The sequence below is a fragment of the Rhamphochromis sp. 'chilingali' genome (assembly GCF_963969265.1).
Source record: "Rhamphochromis sp. 'chilingali' genome assembly, chromosome: 8".
NCBI classification, from domain to species: domain Eukaryota; kingdom Metazoa; phylum Chordata; class Actinopteri; order Cichliformes; family Cichlidae; genus Rhamphochromis; species Rhamphochromis sp. 'chilingali'.
In genome coordinates, this window is record NC_137935.1 from 4,144,702 (window position 1) to 4,161,442 (window position 16,741).

Consider the following 16,741-nt stretch of genomic DNA (forward strand, 5'->3'; position numbering starts at 1 on the left):
TTTTGTGCCACGGACAATATTTTCACGGACCGGCCTTTAAAGTGTCGCAGATAAATACAACAAAATAAAACTAGTACCGGTACCGAAAAAAATACGATTTATTCATAACACACGTGAAAAGACCCAGGAAAACAGAGTTAACGATCAAAACGATAACAAAATAACGCTGAAAACCGATTAAAAACCCTGAAAACCATACATTTCACACCTGAGGCTCAACTCTCCTGGCCCAGTACCAAACGACTCACGGACCGGTACCGGTCCGAGGCCCGGGGGTTGGGGACCGCTGCTGTAACAGACAAACAGGCACTGCGAGGAGTGGTGAGAACAGCAGAAAAGAAAAACATGGCAAAACGAAAACTGGAGGATACTCAAGCAAGCACAAAACATCATCAGTGATGGTGTCACAATAGAATCTTACAAGAAAGAATCAAAAATTGTATTCCATTGTGTTTTATTAGCTCCGGTGAAAAACAAGTTAACAATGCAACATATGCGGGACTTTTCGTGGCTGTTTTGATATCGCTCTCTCTCTTTTAACCAATCAAATTTCGCTGTGGTAGAAGCTTTAAACTCGGTATGACCCAGGTTGATAGAGGGTGCCCAGTCTGGATCGCATTCCAGCATTTTATAGGCTGGTTTTCCTACAAAACACAACAAATATTAGCCTGCAAAGCCACAGTGAACAAAGCAGCATAGCGCAACGAATTCAATTCAAATCAATATAACACTTATTTGTAACCTACATCAACAATTATGTTATGATAAATTATGTAATAACTACAACAGAAGACTTACCTTTGTGGAAATGCTTGGAGCAGACTAACATGTGAGCTGGAGTGTTCTGGGACTTTATATTTGGTCTTCGAATGGCTGCAATCCAGGCCATTCGTCGGCTCTTTGTTACTTCGGAAACATGGCTTGAACAATTTCTCTTCCACGACGTAATCCGATAAAAATCGATATTTTTACCCGTTGGCTTCCCTCTCTCAAGAGGGGTGCCGTTTGTAAAGTGAAAACATGCTGAAATTAACGGCAACATTTTTCCACATTTAGCTCAGAACCTTACAAAAACATGTTTTTTGGAGTCATTTTTTACAGCATTTAGTAAAATATTTTTACGCAATTTTAAATATTAAATCTAAATGTTAAATTTTAATATTAAGTGTTAAATCTAAATATTATATTTAAATCTAAATGTTAAATGTTAAATCTAAATGTTACAGGACAAATTTATTGTACGGATCAACGGAAATACCAAAATAAAAGCTTCACGAAAACCTCCGTTGCAAAAGTGTGCCAGTAGTGGTCAGATTGTGTCTGCTCTACCCTGATGGTCACTTCTCAACGCCATAAGCGGCTTCACTTCTTGCCTAACAGCACGTCCAGCGATTTAGCTGAAAACATCGGAAGATCCGTTTTGTAGGCCATCCAAAGGTTCAGGAGTAGTGGACTCTCAGCAGCTGCAGTCTCCACTTCACAATCGCTGCAGCACATGTCCAGCTAAATAGCTGGACATGCTCGTTTACCATTTAGATTTAATGTTTAATATTTAGATTTAACATTTAAAATTGTGTTTTAAATATGTAAAGTTACAAATATTTTACTAAATGTTGTGAAAAAATGACTCGAAAAAACATGTTTTTGTAAGGTTTTGAGGAAAAAACTTGCCGTTAATTTCAGTATGGTTCACTTTACAAACGGCGCCCCATATTGTTCCCCCTCCATGCATCGCTACCTTATCGAGATGAAGGGGTTGGTGTGTCCCAGGCAGTGGCGGTCCTAGCCTGTTTGGCGCCCTGGGCGAGCACTCCCTCTGGCGCCCCCCCCCCCCCCCCCTCACTCTCTCACACACACACACACACACACACACACACACACACACACACACACACACACAGACAAAACATATTAAGGATTGTACATTAACATAAAGCTGTTGTACACACACACATATATGAAGAGAGAGAGAGAGTATGCACAGTATGCGAACGGCTACCAAACAGCCATCATAATACGTCATACAATGAGAACAGAAACAAATCAACAATTGACAATGACTATGATGCAGAGATTTTTAAAAATGACTGTATTTGATACTACAGAATGTATTTTGGGACTTTGTTTTTTTTCTGCTCTCCAGGCAGTTTAGTGTCAGTGTTGACCACGCTTGCAGTGAAACATTCAAAAGGGACAAAGTATTTAAAGGGAGACGCGACAGAACTTCACGGCCTGCTTGACTACCTGCGATGTCATGATAAAAGACTTACAAGCCCAGAATTCACAGGCAAGTAGCATGGAAGCTGTTGTCTTATTTATGACTGACTATGTCCTAATGTTCTCTGTGAACATACTTGTCTGCAGGGAGTCCTCAGAAATACCTGGTGTGCAGTGAAAGACCCTGTTAGTTGCTGAAGTAAAAAGCAAAACAAACTGAGAACATATAATGAGGTGATTTGGTTGTGTGTGTGTGTGATCATTTTCGCTCTCAGATGAAACTAATGGGAAAACGGCACTACTGAAGGCTTTGCTGAACCTGAAAGGTGGAAATAACAACACAATTGAAGTTATCCTTGACATAGCAGAGAAAACTGGAGATTTAGAAAATTTGATCAATGCATCGTATACAGATCCTTACTACAAAGGTAGGGTGAAGGAAAACTGCCAATCTTAAAATAGACCTATCGATGTTTCTGTGTTGTACTGGCAAGCCTTTCAAGATAAATTATGGATCATACAAAATTGTGATGACTAACCTCAGCTTGTTTCTTATAACAAAAGTCCTACGTGTAACAGGTCAGACAGCCTTGCATGTTGCCATTGAGAGGCGGAGCTTTGAGCATGTGAAGCTGCTAGTCCAGAAAGGAGCTGATGTGCAAGCCAAAGCAAATGGAAAGTTTTTCCAGCGTCATGCTGAAATGGGCTTTTATTCTGGTGGGTAATGTCATATTGGTGTTAACAAGCTACACTTTCTGTCTCAGTTGTTTATGGCTGAGTGTTATCTCTAAGCTCATCTGTTTGTGTTTCCATTAGGGGAGCTCCCTCTGTCATTGGCTGCCTGCACCAACCAGCCTGATATTGTGTCCTTTCTCATGGAAAACCCTTACAGAAGAGCTGACGTGACTGACAGAGACTCACAAGGAAACACTGTTTTGCACACCTTGGTGGTCATAGCAGACAACACGAAAGAAAACACAGATATGATTGCAAAGATGTATGATGAAATACTTGTTCAACAGAACAAGCTTGACAAAAAAGTCCAGTTTGTAGAGATTGAAAATAATGATGGCATGACTCCTCTAAAACTGGCAGCAAAGCTCGGTAAGATAGAGGTACAGTGGGGCAAAAAAGTATTTAGTCAGCCACCGATTGTGCAAGTTCCCCCACCTAAAATGATGACAGAGGTCAGTAATTTGCACCAGAGGTACACTTCAACTGTGAGAGACAGAATGTGAAAAAAAAAAAAAAATCCATGAATCCACATGGTAGGATTTTTAAAGAATTTATTCGTAAATTAGGGTGGAAAATAAGTATTTGGTCACCTCAAACAAGGATTTGATTTATTTCTAAAAGACAAAGTGCAGCAGCAAAATCAGTGTCACACAGCAACAGCAGGCCTCTCCTCATCCCAGTGTGGAGTCCATGCAGCTCTGCTTACAATATATAAAAGAAAATACAATCTATCAAAACAACGATTCTCCCAACAGCCACTTTAAAGTCAAATGTTATAGTGGGGTAAAACAGAGACAAATATGAAGCCACTAATAATAACTTGTAATATTTAAATCCCCACTAAGATGGATCAATTACACAATACATATTCAAACAACTTTAACTTTTCTCAACATGGCTGGAAATACTATGCAGTGTGCAGCCTCAGGTGATGAACTCATTATACACATAAAACATAACCTATACATTTACACATACCTAAAAGACAAAGTGCAGCAGCAAAATCAGTGTCACACAGCAACAGCAGGCCTCTCCTCATCCCTGTTTAGCACAAGTAAGGACCACATAAACGGATGGTTTAACAGATAAAACGCAGTTCCAATTACTATTTTTCTCGTTCAAAGCAATCAAAAACACTTTGGGAGCTTTTAGCCAGAAGAACTAATACTTAGCAAAGAAAAATACACCAAATTTAAATGTATAATTTAGTACAGGGAGAGGAGCTACAGAAAGTGTGCCTCACCAGTGTGGAGTCCATACAGCTCTGGCTGGGAAACCCCACACACGCAACATGTTTACAAGTGGCGTCACACTGATTAATGCCCCACTTCAACAGTGACATGTGGAACCTTAGTTTTACATAAATTAAATTTACACAATAAAAAATAAACTACAGTATATACAATACAGTTTTGAGAATGTTCACACTCAGTATATTATATCTCAGCTACACGCGCAGTTCCAGGGAGCTCCGCAGGCCTCTGAGGTACTGTAGGTGGGCGGAGATTTGAAGCAGCTCCCTCCCTGTGAGCCAAGTGAAAGAGCGCACCGTCACAAGCGAGAAGTGTCCCGAGAAGGCGGCTCAGCCAGGAACCTGCGGGAGGCCATCGCTTCTCGGCCTTTTGGCTAAGATCAAGTGTAGTATCTGTTCTTATCAGTTTAATATCTGATACGTCCCCTACCCGGGGACCATATATTAAATTGATTTTTGGAGCAGGGAGATGGAATAGGGGCTTGCTCCGTCCACTCCACGCATCGACCTGGTATTGCAGTATTTCTAGGAACGGTGCACCCCCTGAAGCTGTGAAAAACAAATGTCATTTGACTCAACAGTTTGTGCAAAGAAATTTCTTATACGCTAGATATATGCGTGCGTCTGCATATCTGGACATTGTCTTCGTGTAATCTTCCAAGGTTAGTCAGACTGAAATGTTGCGACTTAATATTTGTGAATGACTTACATTTAACTATTACCAGAATTACTAAATCCTGCCACTTGGACTGACACGTGGCTGGACACACACTTTCTATGGGAAATCAAAAAAATATGTCGTTTTGAACTGCAGTTACACTATTCTGGCTCGAATCCTGCAGTTACCTCTGTTGTCCACTAGAGACCAATAGAAGTCTTTAAAAACCGGAGGCTGCCATCTACAAGGACTCATGTTGATTATAGGTTTAACTCTTCTCTTTCTCTACATACTGCAGCTTTCTGTCCTCTGTGGCTGTAAATTACATCGTTTGAAAAAAAAAAACACCACACAATGTTTTCTTGGCTTTTTAGCTAAAATCACCTGTATTGTCTGTTGTTTCCATTTGTGGATGGTTAATAGTGCAGAAGATTGTTTTTCTGTTTTCAGGATTACATGAAAACATTTTGGAACAGATCATTTTTGTATATAATAAATCTTAGGATAGTATTGGTTTTGATGATTTATAAAACAGCTGTGTGCCGTAGCCCTGGTAGTGTGGATCCTTAGTGTGTAAAGAGTAGATACCTCATGTAATATGTGTGAATGAAAATCCATGGACTTTATAAGAGTCCTCCATTTATGGCTATGATCCTAACAAACAAGATTAATACGTTTCTTTCTCCTACCAATCTTCCTGTTTCCTAAAGGAACACGCATGCACAATATATATGCACCAGGGTGGCCGAGTGGTTAAGGCGTTGGACTTAAGCTCCAATGAGCGCATGCTCTCGTAGGTTCAAACCCCACTCCTGGTATAATTTGGAGCCTCATGACTGGTAAACTGAAATGTATCTATGGGAGCAACAATGATCAATAGGAATTTGCTGTGAGCAATATCCCCCCACCCTGTCACCCCCAAAAAAGCTGGGATGAAAGACAAATGAGAGGTCTGTGCCAAGGTCGCCCCCTCTCAGTCTTACTGTACATGTTATATGTAGAACCGTTGGCTTGTGCAATTAGGGAAAGCCCAGACATAACAGGAATACAGTTACCGGGAGGAGAAACATTAAAAATTTAACAGTATGTAATTATCATATTATGAAAACAATTATAACGCCAAGAAAGTTATAAAAATGAATTGAAGACGCTCCGTCTCAACGACCGCTGATTGGACTGCAGGCGACCACGTGATTTTGAATCTCATTAACCGGCATGCGCTGACCGGCGTTTCAGAAACTAAAGTGTCGTCATATATGTGGCGCCGTTTAAAAACTGAAACATGCCGACCATAGTTATATTGTGATGTTTCGGAGGTAAAACGTCAGTAAAACATCGACCTGTCCTCTACCATTTGTTAGAAGGCGACTGTGTTCTTCATTGTAACCATGAGTTAGAGTTGCAGTAAGCAGAATGAGTCGTTTCTGTCGTGCGATATGTGGGTATCGCTTCTCGGCCTTTTGGCTAAGATCAAGTGTAGTATCTGTTCTTATCAGTTACAAGGCGAGAAGCAATGCAGGATGGCGGCGGCGTCGGCCAATTTTCATGAGAGAAATATATGGATGCAAGGTACAAGAAATACTTTGAGATTCGAGTTGATGGAGAAAGAGGACGAGATTCATGACAGAATTAACTTTGGACGAAGGATCCTTTACGAGGCTTTAAAGATAAAGCCTGAGGAAATCTACTGCCTCCAGCAGAGTACGGCAAGTAAACATTATGATGTAACCTTTTGCACGGGAGAATGTGCGGAGGAGGTGAGAAGGAGATTTCACGGAGAAGAAAACGAAGAACTAAAGAAATATACGGTAACTCCTTTGTACAGAAATGATTATAGGATTTTAACGATCCATATGTATAACCCTTGGGTTTCGGAAGAGACAATTAAGTACTTCTTAGGAAGGTACGTCACAGTACTACCAGGAGTGCGCAAAATAAAGGATGGCTTAGGACTATGGACCGGAAAAAGACAATTCCGAGTCAAATTAAATGTGGATACGTCTACCGAGGACGGATATTGCCATCCACCCGCGGTATTCTCCATAGGAGCAGATAGGGGTTTCCTAGTGTATGCTGGGCAGCCCCAAGCGTGCAGAAAATGTGGCAGTACCGGACATAATGCGGACAGGTGTGAACAAATGAGGTGCAGGAGTTGCGGGAAGATAGGCCACATAACTAAAGACTGTAAGGAACCTAGAAAATGTCATTTGTGCGATTCAGAGACCCATATGGCAAGAGACTGTACTAGACCAAGGTCATATTCTGAAGCGGCAGGAAATGAACATTACAGAAAATCGGATGCAGAAGCTGATATCGGAAAAAGAACACAGGAGGCGTCAACGGCTGCCGAAGATCACCTTAACGAGGAGAGAGCTGGGAGCAAGGAAGGCGGAGTAGAGCAGAGGAATAAGGAGGAAGGAACATTACGTGAATCGGACGCCGAGAGAGAGAAACAAGCAGAGGACGGACAGGTGTGGGCAGTAGTAGCGAAGCCGCGGAGAAAATCAGCAAAGAGGCGGAGAAAGGTGAGCTCAGGTGCTTCTCCAGAAGAGACAAAAACGGAAAATAAAGAGGATAGGGAGGAACGGATCGAGCAGGTGGAAAATACGGAGGGACATGTTTTGAGGGGTACACAGACTGAATGCATGCATACCCCCTTAAGTGACTTCACTAGTGATGGGGATACGGGGGAAGAGGCTGAAAGCGAAGAAAAATCGGAAGATTCCTTTATTAAGAACTTATTGGCGCAGGTTAATATGAAGAGTTAAAAATGGGGATACTGAAATAAAACTCCTATGGTTTTGATTTGTTTTGGTTTTGTTTTTGAGACCCCTTTTTTATTTGATTTATGGTTTAAGACATGGGAAACTTTCGAATAATAACATTAAATGTAAGGGGACTTAGGAATGCTCGGAAAAGAAAAATGGTTTATGAATTTTTGTTGTATTATAATTTTGATGCCTGCTTGTTGCAGGAAGTACATTTAAAAGATGAGGGGGATGTTGATCTCTTTACGAAGGAATGGAGAGGAGGTGAATCGGTCTGGAGTATCGGGGGAGTACATGGGACTGGGGTAGGAGTGTTATGTGGAAATAAAAGTATACGAATAAAGGACAGTTATACTTTAATACAGGGAAGGGTTATGGTTGTAGATGTGGAAAAAAGTGGGACACAAAACCGTATAATAAATGTGTATGCATATGTGGATCCCAAATTAAGAAGAGAACTTCTTTCAAAAATGGACACTTGTTTTATGACAAGGAAAAATATTTTTGTGGGAGGGGATTTCAACTGTTCACTGGAGAAAATAAAAACTTCGCTCCCTTTTAAGACCTTTATAAAAAAAATACGGTTTAATAGATGTAATGGCCACACTACAAGGGAAAAGAGTGGGGTACACATGGAAGAATACAAGAGGAATGGAAAGTAGATTAGATTACATCTTGATAGAGAAAAAGTGTAAAATAAAACAAGGGAAAATAATACCGGCTTTGTTCACAGATCATCAAATGATAGTGGTGGATTTGGAGATAGAAGGAATAGATTATGGAAAAGGATACTGGAAACTGAATAACGAAGTACTTATGGAAAAAGAATATAAGGAAAGGTTTGCAGAGCTCTTCCCTTTATGGGAGGAGATGGAAAGCTTATATAAAAATAAATTGGATTGGTGGGAGGATGTAAAAAACAAAATAAAAAAGTTCACGGTGGATTATTGTACGGAAAGGTCCAGCGTAAGGAAAGAGGAATTTCGTATATTGCAAAAAGAAATAGAATATACTTATACACTACAAAATGAAAAAGGAAACAACAAAAACATGGACGAGAAAATGGAAAGTTTAAGATTGAAGCAGGAAGAACTACTTGAAAGGAAGGCAAGGGCTGAAACATATAAGATAAAGCAGGAGGAGTATGAGGAGAACGAGAAATGTTCGGCCTTTTTCTTTAAAAAGATGAAAAGTAAGGAAAAAAAGGGAGTTATAATAAAATTAGAGAAGGATGGGAAAATGATAGAAGGAAAGGAAAATATGCTTAAAACGGCGAAGGAGTATTATGAGGTCTTGTTTAGAAAAGAAAAATTAGAGGGAGAAAAAGGGGATTTTTTCTTAAAGAAAATAAAAAAGAGATTAACGGGAGAAGAAAGCGACAGTTTAGAAGGGGAAGTTACAATAGGGGAGGCATATAAAGTATTAAAAGGAATGAAGGCAAACAAAGTGCCAGGGATAGATGGATTAACAAAGGAATTTTACGAAACTTTCTGGGGAATGGTGGGGATACATTTGTTGGGAGTTTTTAAGGAAATCATGGAGGGAAAGGAGATGACAGAGAGTATGAAGATGGGTGTGGTTTCTATTCTATTCAAGAAAGGTAACCCACAACAACTTGATAATTATAGACCGTTAACTATGCTATGTGTGGATTATAAGATCCTGAGTAGGATATTGGCAAATAGACTCGCGGGAGTAATGATGCAAATAGTGGAGAAGGATCAGACGTGTGGGGTTAGGGGGAGGCAAATGTCTTGGAACGTGCAACTACACAGAGACATACTCACATACGTTAGAGATAGAAATTTGCCAGCACTATGTGTGAGCCTAGATCAACAAAAGGCCTTTGATAGGGTAGATTATGATTTTTTGTGGAGGGTAATGCAGTATATGGGTTTGGGAGAGAAATTTAAAAAATGGGTAAAAAATTTATACAACGGCATAAGTCTGAAAATAAAAGTAAATGGATTCCTTACAGAAAAAGTGTATCAAACAAAGGGTTTGAGGCAAGGATGTCCATTATCTGTTGTTCTTTATGTACTGTATGTTGAACCTTTGGCTTGCGCAATAAGGGAAAGCCAGAGAGTAAAAGGGATTCCGATGCCGCGGGGGGAAGTTTTAAAGATATCGCAGTATGCGGACGATACAGTATTATATCTGGCAGATGATGATAGTTTAAAGGGTGCGATAGAAATTTTAGATATTTATGAAAAAGCGACTGGATCAAAGATAAATAAAGAGAAGTCGATGTATAAATATTTGGGGACATGGGAGGGTAGAAGAGATAATATCTGTGATTTTACTTTGTGCCAAGGCCCAATGAATATTTTAGGAATCTCCTTTGGAAATAAGGAAGGAGATGAGCTTAGCAATTGGAAAAAAAGGTTAAGTGCGGTAGAAAAGAAGCTGGGCCTTTGGAAAGCAAGGAAATTAACAATTACGGGGAAGGTTCTGATTATAAAGAGTGAGGTGGTGCCGAAGCTATTACATCTGGCCTATGTGTTTTCGATGCCTCAGATCTACAGAGCGCAAATAACCAGAGCGATATTTAAATTTATTTGGGGGGGTTATGAGTATGTCAAAAGAACGCAAATGTATCAAGAAATTGAAGATGGTGGGAAAGGGGTACCAAATGTCCCTTTGAAGTTAGATACAATGTTTTATGCAAATGTATGCAAGCTATTGAAACAGAACTATGTCCATAAATGTCAAATATTGTTATGGTTTTGGTTAGCGATTCCATACCGTTTTTTGATAGGGTGGGAAAATAAGGGACCAAAGGCGGAAACTAGACCAAAATATTTTCAGAGGATGCTGGGATGGGGAAAGAAACACGCTGAATGTAAAGAGGTGGATACCGTACTAAACCATAAACTTTTATATAAGAAAATGGTATGGAAAGCTAATTATAACCAGGTACCGGTGAGTCCAGAAGTGTGGAAATGTGCACAGGATAAGACCTTTAAAAATGTTTTGAAGGATTTTAATTGGATGCATTTACACAAAAGGTTACCCGTGAGGATCATTATGTATGCACATAACTTGGGAAAACAGAAAAAGTGTCCGAGGGACAACTGCGTAGAAGAGGAAACAATAGAACACGTACTTTGGGGATGCGAATACGCAAAAAAGGTATGGGAAAGGGTAAAGGGGAAGTATAAAGGTTTGGGCACGGTGACTTATGAAGAGATTACCCTTTTCAGGGCTAACAGTATAGAAAAAGAGAGATACAAAATACGTTGTATGTTGTTAACAATTGTAAAAATGAAATTGTGGAAGGCAAGACAGAGTTGTATAACGGGAGGATATAAAGAGGGGGAAATAGGTACGACTAAAGCTGTAGAGAGGGAATTTGAAAAGACATACTGGCATGAACTACAAAAATGGGGAATAGACACGATCAAGGATAGATGGAAAGATTTCCCTTCCTTCTTTACTGCGAAGGCACCTAAAAAGTGGTGGTAGGTAAAGAGTAAGGAAGGGAGAAAGGGAAAAGGAGCAATGAAAAGCAATAAGTTATATGAATATGTTACATGAAAATGATTGGTTTGCGATGAATGAATGTGGGAAAGAAATGAAATGTAAATATGTCTTTGTAACGGAAATGGAAAAAGTTTTTTGAATTGTTGTGGAAAGAAAATAAAAGAAGTAAAAAAAAAAAAAAAAAAAAATCTGTTCTTATCAGTTTAATATCTGATACGTCCCCTACCCGGGGACCATATATTAAATTGATTTTTGGAGCAGGGAGATGGAATAGGGGCTTGCTCCGTCCACTCCACGCATCGACCTGGTATTGCAGTATTTCTAGGAACGGTGCACCCCCTGAAGCTGTGAAAAACAAATGTCATTTGACTCAACAGTTTGTGCAAAGAAATTTCTTATACGCTAGATATATGCGTGCGTCTGCATATCTGGACATTGTCTTCGTGTAATCTTCCAAGGTTAGTCAGACTGAAATGTTGCGACTTAATATTTGTGAATGACTTACATTTAACTATTACCAGAATTACTAAATCCTGCCACTTGGACTGACACGTGGCTGGACACACACTTTCTATGGGAAATCAAAAAAATATGTCGTTTTGAACTGCAGTTACACTATTCTGGCTCGAATCCTGCAGTTACCTCTGTTGTCCACTAGAGACCAATAGAAGTCTTTAAAAACCGGAGGCTGCCATCTACAAGGACTCATGTTGATTATAGGTTTAACTCTTCTCTTTCTCTACATACTGCAGCTTTCTGTCCTCTGTGGCTGTAAATTACATCGTTTGAAAAAAAAAAACACCACACAATGTTTTCTTGGCTTTTTAGCTAAAATCACCTGTATTGTCTGTTGTTTCCATTTGTGGATGGTTAATAGTGCAGAAGATTGTTTTTCTGTTTTCAGGATTACATGAAAACATTTTGGAACAGATCATTTTTGTATATAATAAATCTTAGGATAGTATTGGTTTTGATGATTTATAAAACAGCTGTGTGCCGTAGCCCTGGTAGTGTGGATCCTTAGTGTGTAAAGAGTAGATACCTCATGTAATATGTGTGAATGAAAATCCATGGACTTTATAAGAGTCCTCCATTTATGGCTATGATCCTAACAAACAAGATTAATACGTTTCTTTCTCCTACCAATCTTCCTGTTTCCTAAAGGAACACGCATGCACAATATATATGCACCAGGGTGGCCGAGTGGTTAAGGCGTTGGACTTAAGCTCCAATGAGCGCATGCTCTCGTAGGTTCAAACCCCACTCCTGGTATAATTTGGAGCCTCATGACTGGTAAACTGAAATGTATCTATGGGAGCAACAATGATCAATAGGAATTTGCTGAGCAATATCCCCCCACCCTGTCACCCCCAAAAAAGCTGGGATGAAAGACAAATGAGAGGTCTGTGCCAAGGTCGCCCCCTCTCAGTCTTACTGTACATGTTATATGTAGAACCGTTGGCTTGTGCAATTAGGGAAAGCCCAGACATAACAGGAATACAGTTACCGGGAGGAGAAACATTAAAAATTTAACAGTATGTAATTATCATATTATGAAAACAATTATAACGCCAAGAAAGTTATAAAAATGAATTGAAGACGCTCCGTCTCAACGACCGCTGATTGGACTGCAGGCGACCACGTGATTTTGAATCTCATTAACCGGCATGCGCTGACCGGCGTTTCAGAAACTAAAGTGTCGTCATATATGTGGCGCCGTTTAAAAACTGAAACATGCCGACCATAGTTATATTGTGATGTTTCGGAGGTAAAACGTCAGTAAAACATCGACCTGTCCTCTACCATTTGTTAGAAGGCGACTGTGTTCTTCATTGTAACCATGAGTTAGAGTTGCAGTAAGCAGAATGAGTCGTTTCTGTCGTGCGATATGTGGGTATCGCTTCTCGGCCTTTTGGCTAAGATCAAGTGTAGTATCTGTTCTTATCATTTCGCACTTGATTCTTGGTCTTAGGCTAGGACTGCGACCCTCTCCTTTGGGTGTCTGGGCGGTGAAACCTTGGTTATTTATTGCAGCGCAAAGGTACGTGGTTTTTTTTATAGAAATTATTTGTTTGTATTGAAAACGTTTCCTTTTTAATCTTGTTGTGTGTTTGTAGCAGGTGTTTTTTCTAAACCTTTGGTGCCTCCGCAATGGCTGGGTATGCCAGTATGCGGAGGCACCACTGTGTGCGCTTCAGTTTAATTGAGAATGTTGGAGAAGTGCCAAAGATGTCCAGGCTGGATTTCTCCAGGAAATTGATTCAACAGGTGTTGGGATTTTCACCAAATGACTTGAATTGCATTTTGACCCTCCCTTTTAACAGGGGTTTTGATGTAAGTTTCAGCTCAAGCGAATTGTTGGAAGAGTTTTGGAGAAGATTCGAAAATTTGAGACCACAATTTGAAATTTTCAATGTGGAGAAACTGACAGACAATACTATGAAAACAGTAATAGTTAAAATGTTTAATGAAACGGTGAATGCCCAAGACATTTGTGTGTGGTTGGGGAGATATTGTACGGTGAAGGGTCAGCCGAGGAAGGTGAGAGATGTGGATGGAATATGGAATTGTGTATGGAAAGTACCAATACAGCAATGGGAAGATCCCCAAGGGTTCCGGGGTTTAAAACATCTCCCGTCCATGATAGTTTTGGGAGATAATAGAGGCTATATCCATTACCAGGGCCAACCAAAGCTCTGCCGGAGGTGTGGGGAGCATGGGCATTTGATAGAGGCATGCGAGGAAATCATCTGTGGGAAATGTAAAGAGAAAGGGCATACGTATGCTGATTGTAAAAATGACCGTAAGTGTAACTTGTGTGGAGGGGAAGGCCACCTCTTTAGGGACTGTCCGCGGTCCTTTGCAAATAAACTTAAAAAAGGAAACCAGATTAATGAGGGAAACCTGATTGCAATGGTAAACGAGGATGTCTTGATTGATGCAGCTGGGACAGATATTTTAAATCAGTTCCCAGCACCTGAAGACGGAGGGGAGGAACAGGAGGAGGAGGGAAAAGGGGAGGAGCATGGAAGACCTGCCCAACCAGAACCCTCAGAGGAGGGGGAGAGAGGGCAGGAGGAGAGTGGAGTTCAGAAAGGAGTAAGTGGTGAAAGTGAAAGTGCTCAAGGGCAGCCCCCCCCTGCCCCCCCTGTCCCCCCTGGCCTTCCTGATTCACAGGTGGCAAAGAGGACTGCAGCAGAACTGTCTTCTGGGACAATTGTTTCAGGAAAGAGAGGGAGGCATGAAACACCTTCAGGGAGTTCCTCAGGGGAGGACTCCAGGGTCTTCCCCTCTGACTCACCAAATGAGGTTTCCTTCCTTAACATAGTTCTGCAGTCAACGCCAAAGGAGCGGATGGTAAATGCAGCTCTGCGACAAAGGCCGTCACCTAGAGTACGAAAAGGGAATAGAGTGGCGGTCCCCCCTTCGGAACCCGGAGAGGTGAAGGAAGAGTTACACTCACAAGAAATAAATTGATGGTATGCCCCCCCAAAGTTTGGGTTGAGCCTTTGAAGAGAACAATCTTTCCTTAGTTTCATAATGACTAGCTTGTGTTCTGTATTAATCTTCATGGCTCTGACCTTCTCATCCATAAATGTCAGGAGTGTTAGGTCTAAAGTAAGAGCCCAAAGTGTTCTATCCTTCTTGAATAGTGTAACATCAGATGTTATTTTAATACAGGAATGTGCTATACCTTTCCTAAAAGCATATGGTCAGTGGCAGGATATGTGGCCACAAATGTCCATCTGGAGTGGATCAAATGAAAATAAAAATGATGGAGTAGCCATATTGGTGAAAAACCCTCTGGTGTCGGTGAAGGGAAGTACTGTAGTAAGTGATGGAAGAGCACTTGTTGTTAACCTTATTTATATGGAAAAGGAATTTAAGCTCTTGAACATTTATGGCCCAAATGACAAACACGAAAGATATGATCTTTTAGAGGCTTTGCAACCCCACTTGTTGGGAAAAGCGCCTTTAGTGTTTGGAGGGGATTTTAACTGTATTTTAAACAGGAAAGATAGAAAAAGAGCCACACAAGATGTGAAGATTGATAAGACGTCACTTTTACTACAAGGTTTAGTCAGAGACTTTAAATTGATAGATTGTTTTCCAACGGTTCATCCAATGGAGGAGGGTTTTACTTGGTATAGTGGAAACGGTGACAGGGCCTCTAGAATTGATTATATCTTTGTTAGAGACTTTTCACCAGTAGAGGCCACTTTGATGCCCGTCTTTTTTTCTGACCATCTGATGTTAACTGTTAAAATTTCCCTTGAACTAGATATAACAATGGGGAGGGGAGTGTGGAGGTTAAACTGCTCCCTACTGGAGGATCAGGATCTGCTCAGACAGTATAAGGAGAGGTATACTGAATGGCAGACTCTCCAGGATTTCTATGCAACACGTGTCTCATGGTGGGAAATGGTGAAGTGTAGGACTCGGTCCTTTTTTAAACAAGCAGGAAAGAGAAAGAAGGCCGCAAAAGACAGGTGTATGAGAGGACTACAGAAAAGGTTACAGAGGTACCATCTCTTAAATAGGTGGGGTTTACACTTCTACGAAGAAATTAGAGAGGTTAAAAAAGAAATGCAGAAAATAGCAAATGATAAAAGTATGGGAGTCATACTAAGGAGTAGAGAGAGAGCGAGAGAGGAGGGAGAAAAATGTACGAGATACTTTTTCAAAAAAATTATGAACAAACCTGGCTCTGTCTCTCAGCTAAGAAACAGAGCTGGAGAAAAAGTAGTGAGTACTGAAGGTATAATAAAAGTGATTGAAGAATATTATGAAAACCTGTATGGGGAGAAAAATGTGGAGGAAAGAGTCATTGAGCAAACCCTGGAATATATTGATAAGATTGTTGAGTCTAGTGATATGTTAAGTCAACCTTTTACTACAGCCGAGTTAGGTCAGTGTCTTAAGAGTTTTAAAACTGGAAAATCCCCTGGTTTAGATGGCCTGCCGATTGAGTTTTATCTGACATTTTGGGATATTTTAGCTACTGATTTACTTTCAATTTTTACAGATTTTAGTGAATTAGATAAGCTGCCTGAAAGTTTTAGAATGGGTTTAGTCACACTCGTTCATAAAGGGAAGGATAAAACTCTCTTGGAAAATTGGAGACCGATTACGCTTTTAAACTGTGACTGTAAATTATTCAGCAAGCTTCTAGCAGAAAGGACAAGACCGGTTTTGGACCAGATAATCCACCAAGACCAAGCATGTACTGTAAAGGGCAGGAAGATCACGGATAGTCTGGTGTTGATTAGAGACACGATTTGTTTTGCTCGAAAGAGAAACAAGCGACTGATTGTTTTGAATTTAGACTTTGAAAAAGCCTTCGATAGAATATCTCACCGGTACCTTTTTAAAGTTTTGCAGAAGATGGGTTTCCCAGAAAGGCTTATATCCTGGGTAAAGTTGTTGTACACAGATATAAAGAGCAGATTTGTCATGAATGGGACCCTGACGAATGCAGTTCAGGTGAACTGTGGTTTACGACAGGGATGTCCCCTGTCCGCTCTTTTATATGTTATTTGTATTGAACCCCTGGCACAAATTTTGAGGAAAGATAAGAGTATAAACGGGATGAACATACCTGGGAGTGGGGGGCAGGTGGCAAAGTGT

General features: G+C 40.4%; 1 protein-coding gene and 1 long non-coding RNA gene across 2 annotated transcripts in view; one reads left to right on the forward strand and one right to left on the reverse strand.

Annotated features, from left to right (window-relative positions):
* Positions 1 to 1,870: 1,870 nt before the first annotated feature.
* Positions 1,871 to 16,741, forward strand: part of LOC308401032 (transient receptor potential cation channel subfamily V member 1-like) — a gene marked incomplete at its 3' end in the record, with an annotated part of 94,241 nt that continues 79,370 nt past the window's right edge. The window contains exons 1-4 of the mRNA XM_080889096.1: positions 1,871 to 2,287; positions 2,493 to 2,650; positions 2,802 to 2,934; positions 3,034 to 3,332. Coding sequence (XP_080745222.1) covers positions 2,107 to 2,287; positions 2,493 to 2,650; positions 2,802 to 2,934; positions 3,034 to 3,332 — 771 coding nt within the window. The 5' untranslated portion in view covers positions 1,871 to 2,106. The remainder of the gene's footprint in view (positions 2,288 to 2,492; positions 2,651 to 2,801; positions 2,935 to 3,033; positions 3,333 to 16,741) is intronic.
* LOC308400725 lies at positions 3,487 to 5,018 on the reverse strand. Its single transcript, XR_013972407.1, has 2 exons — positions 4,196 to 5,018; positions 3,487 to 3,993 (listed from the first exon to the last, which is right to left on the reverse strand). It is a non-coding gene; the product is annotated as an uncharacterized lncRNA (long non-coding RNA).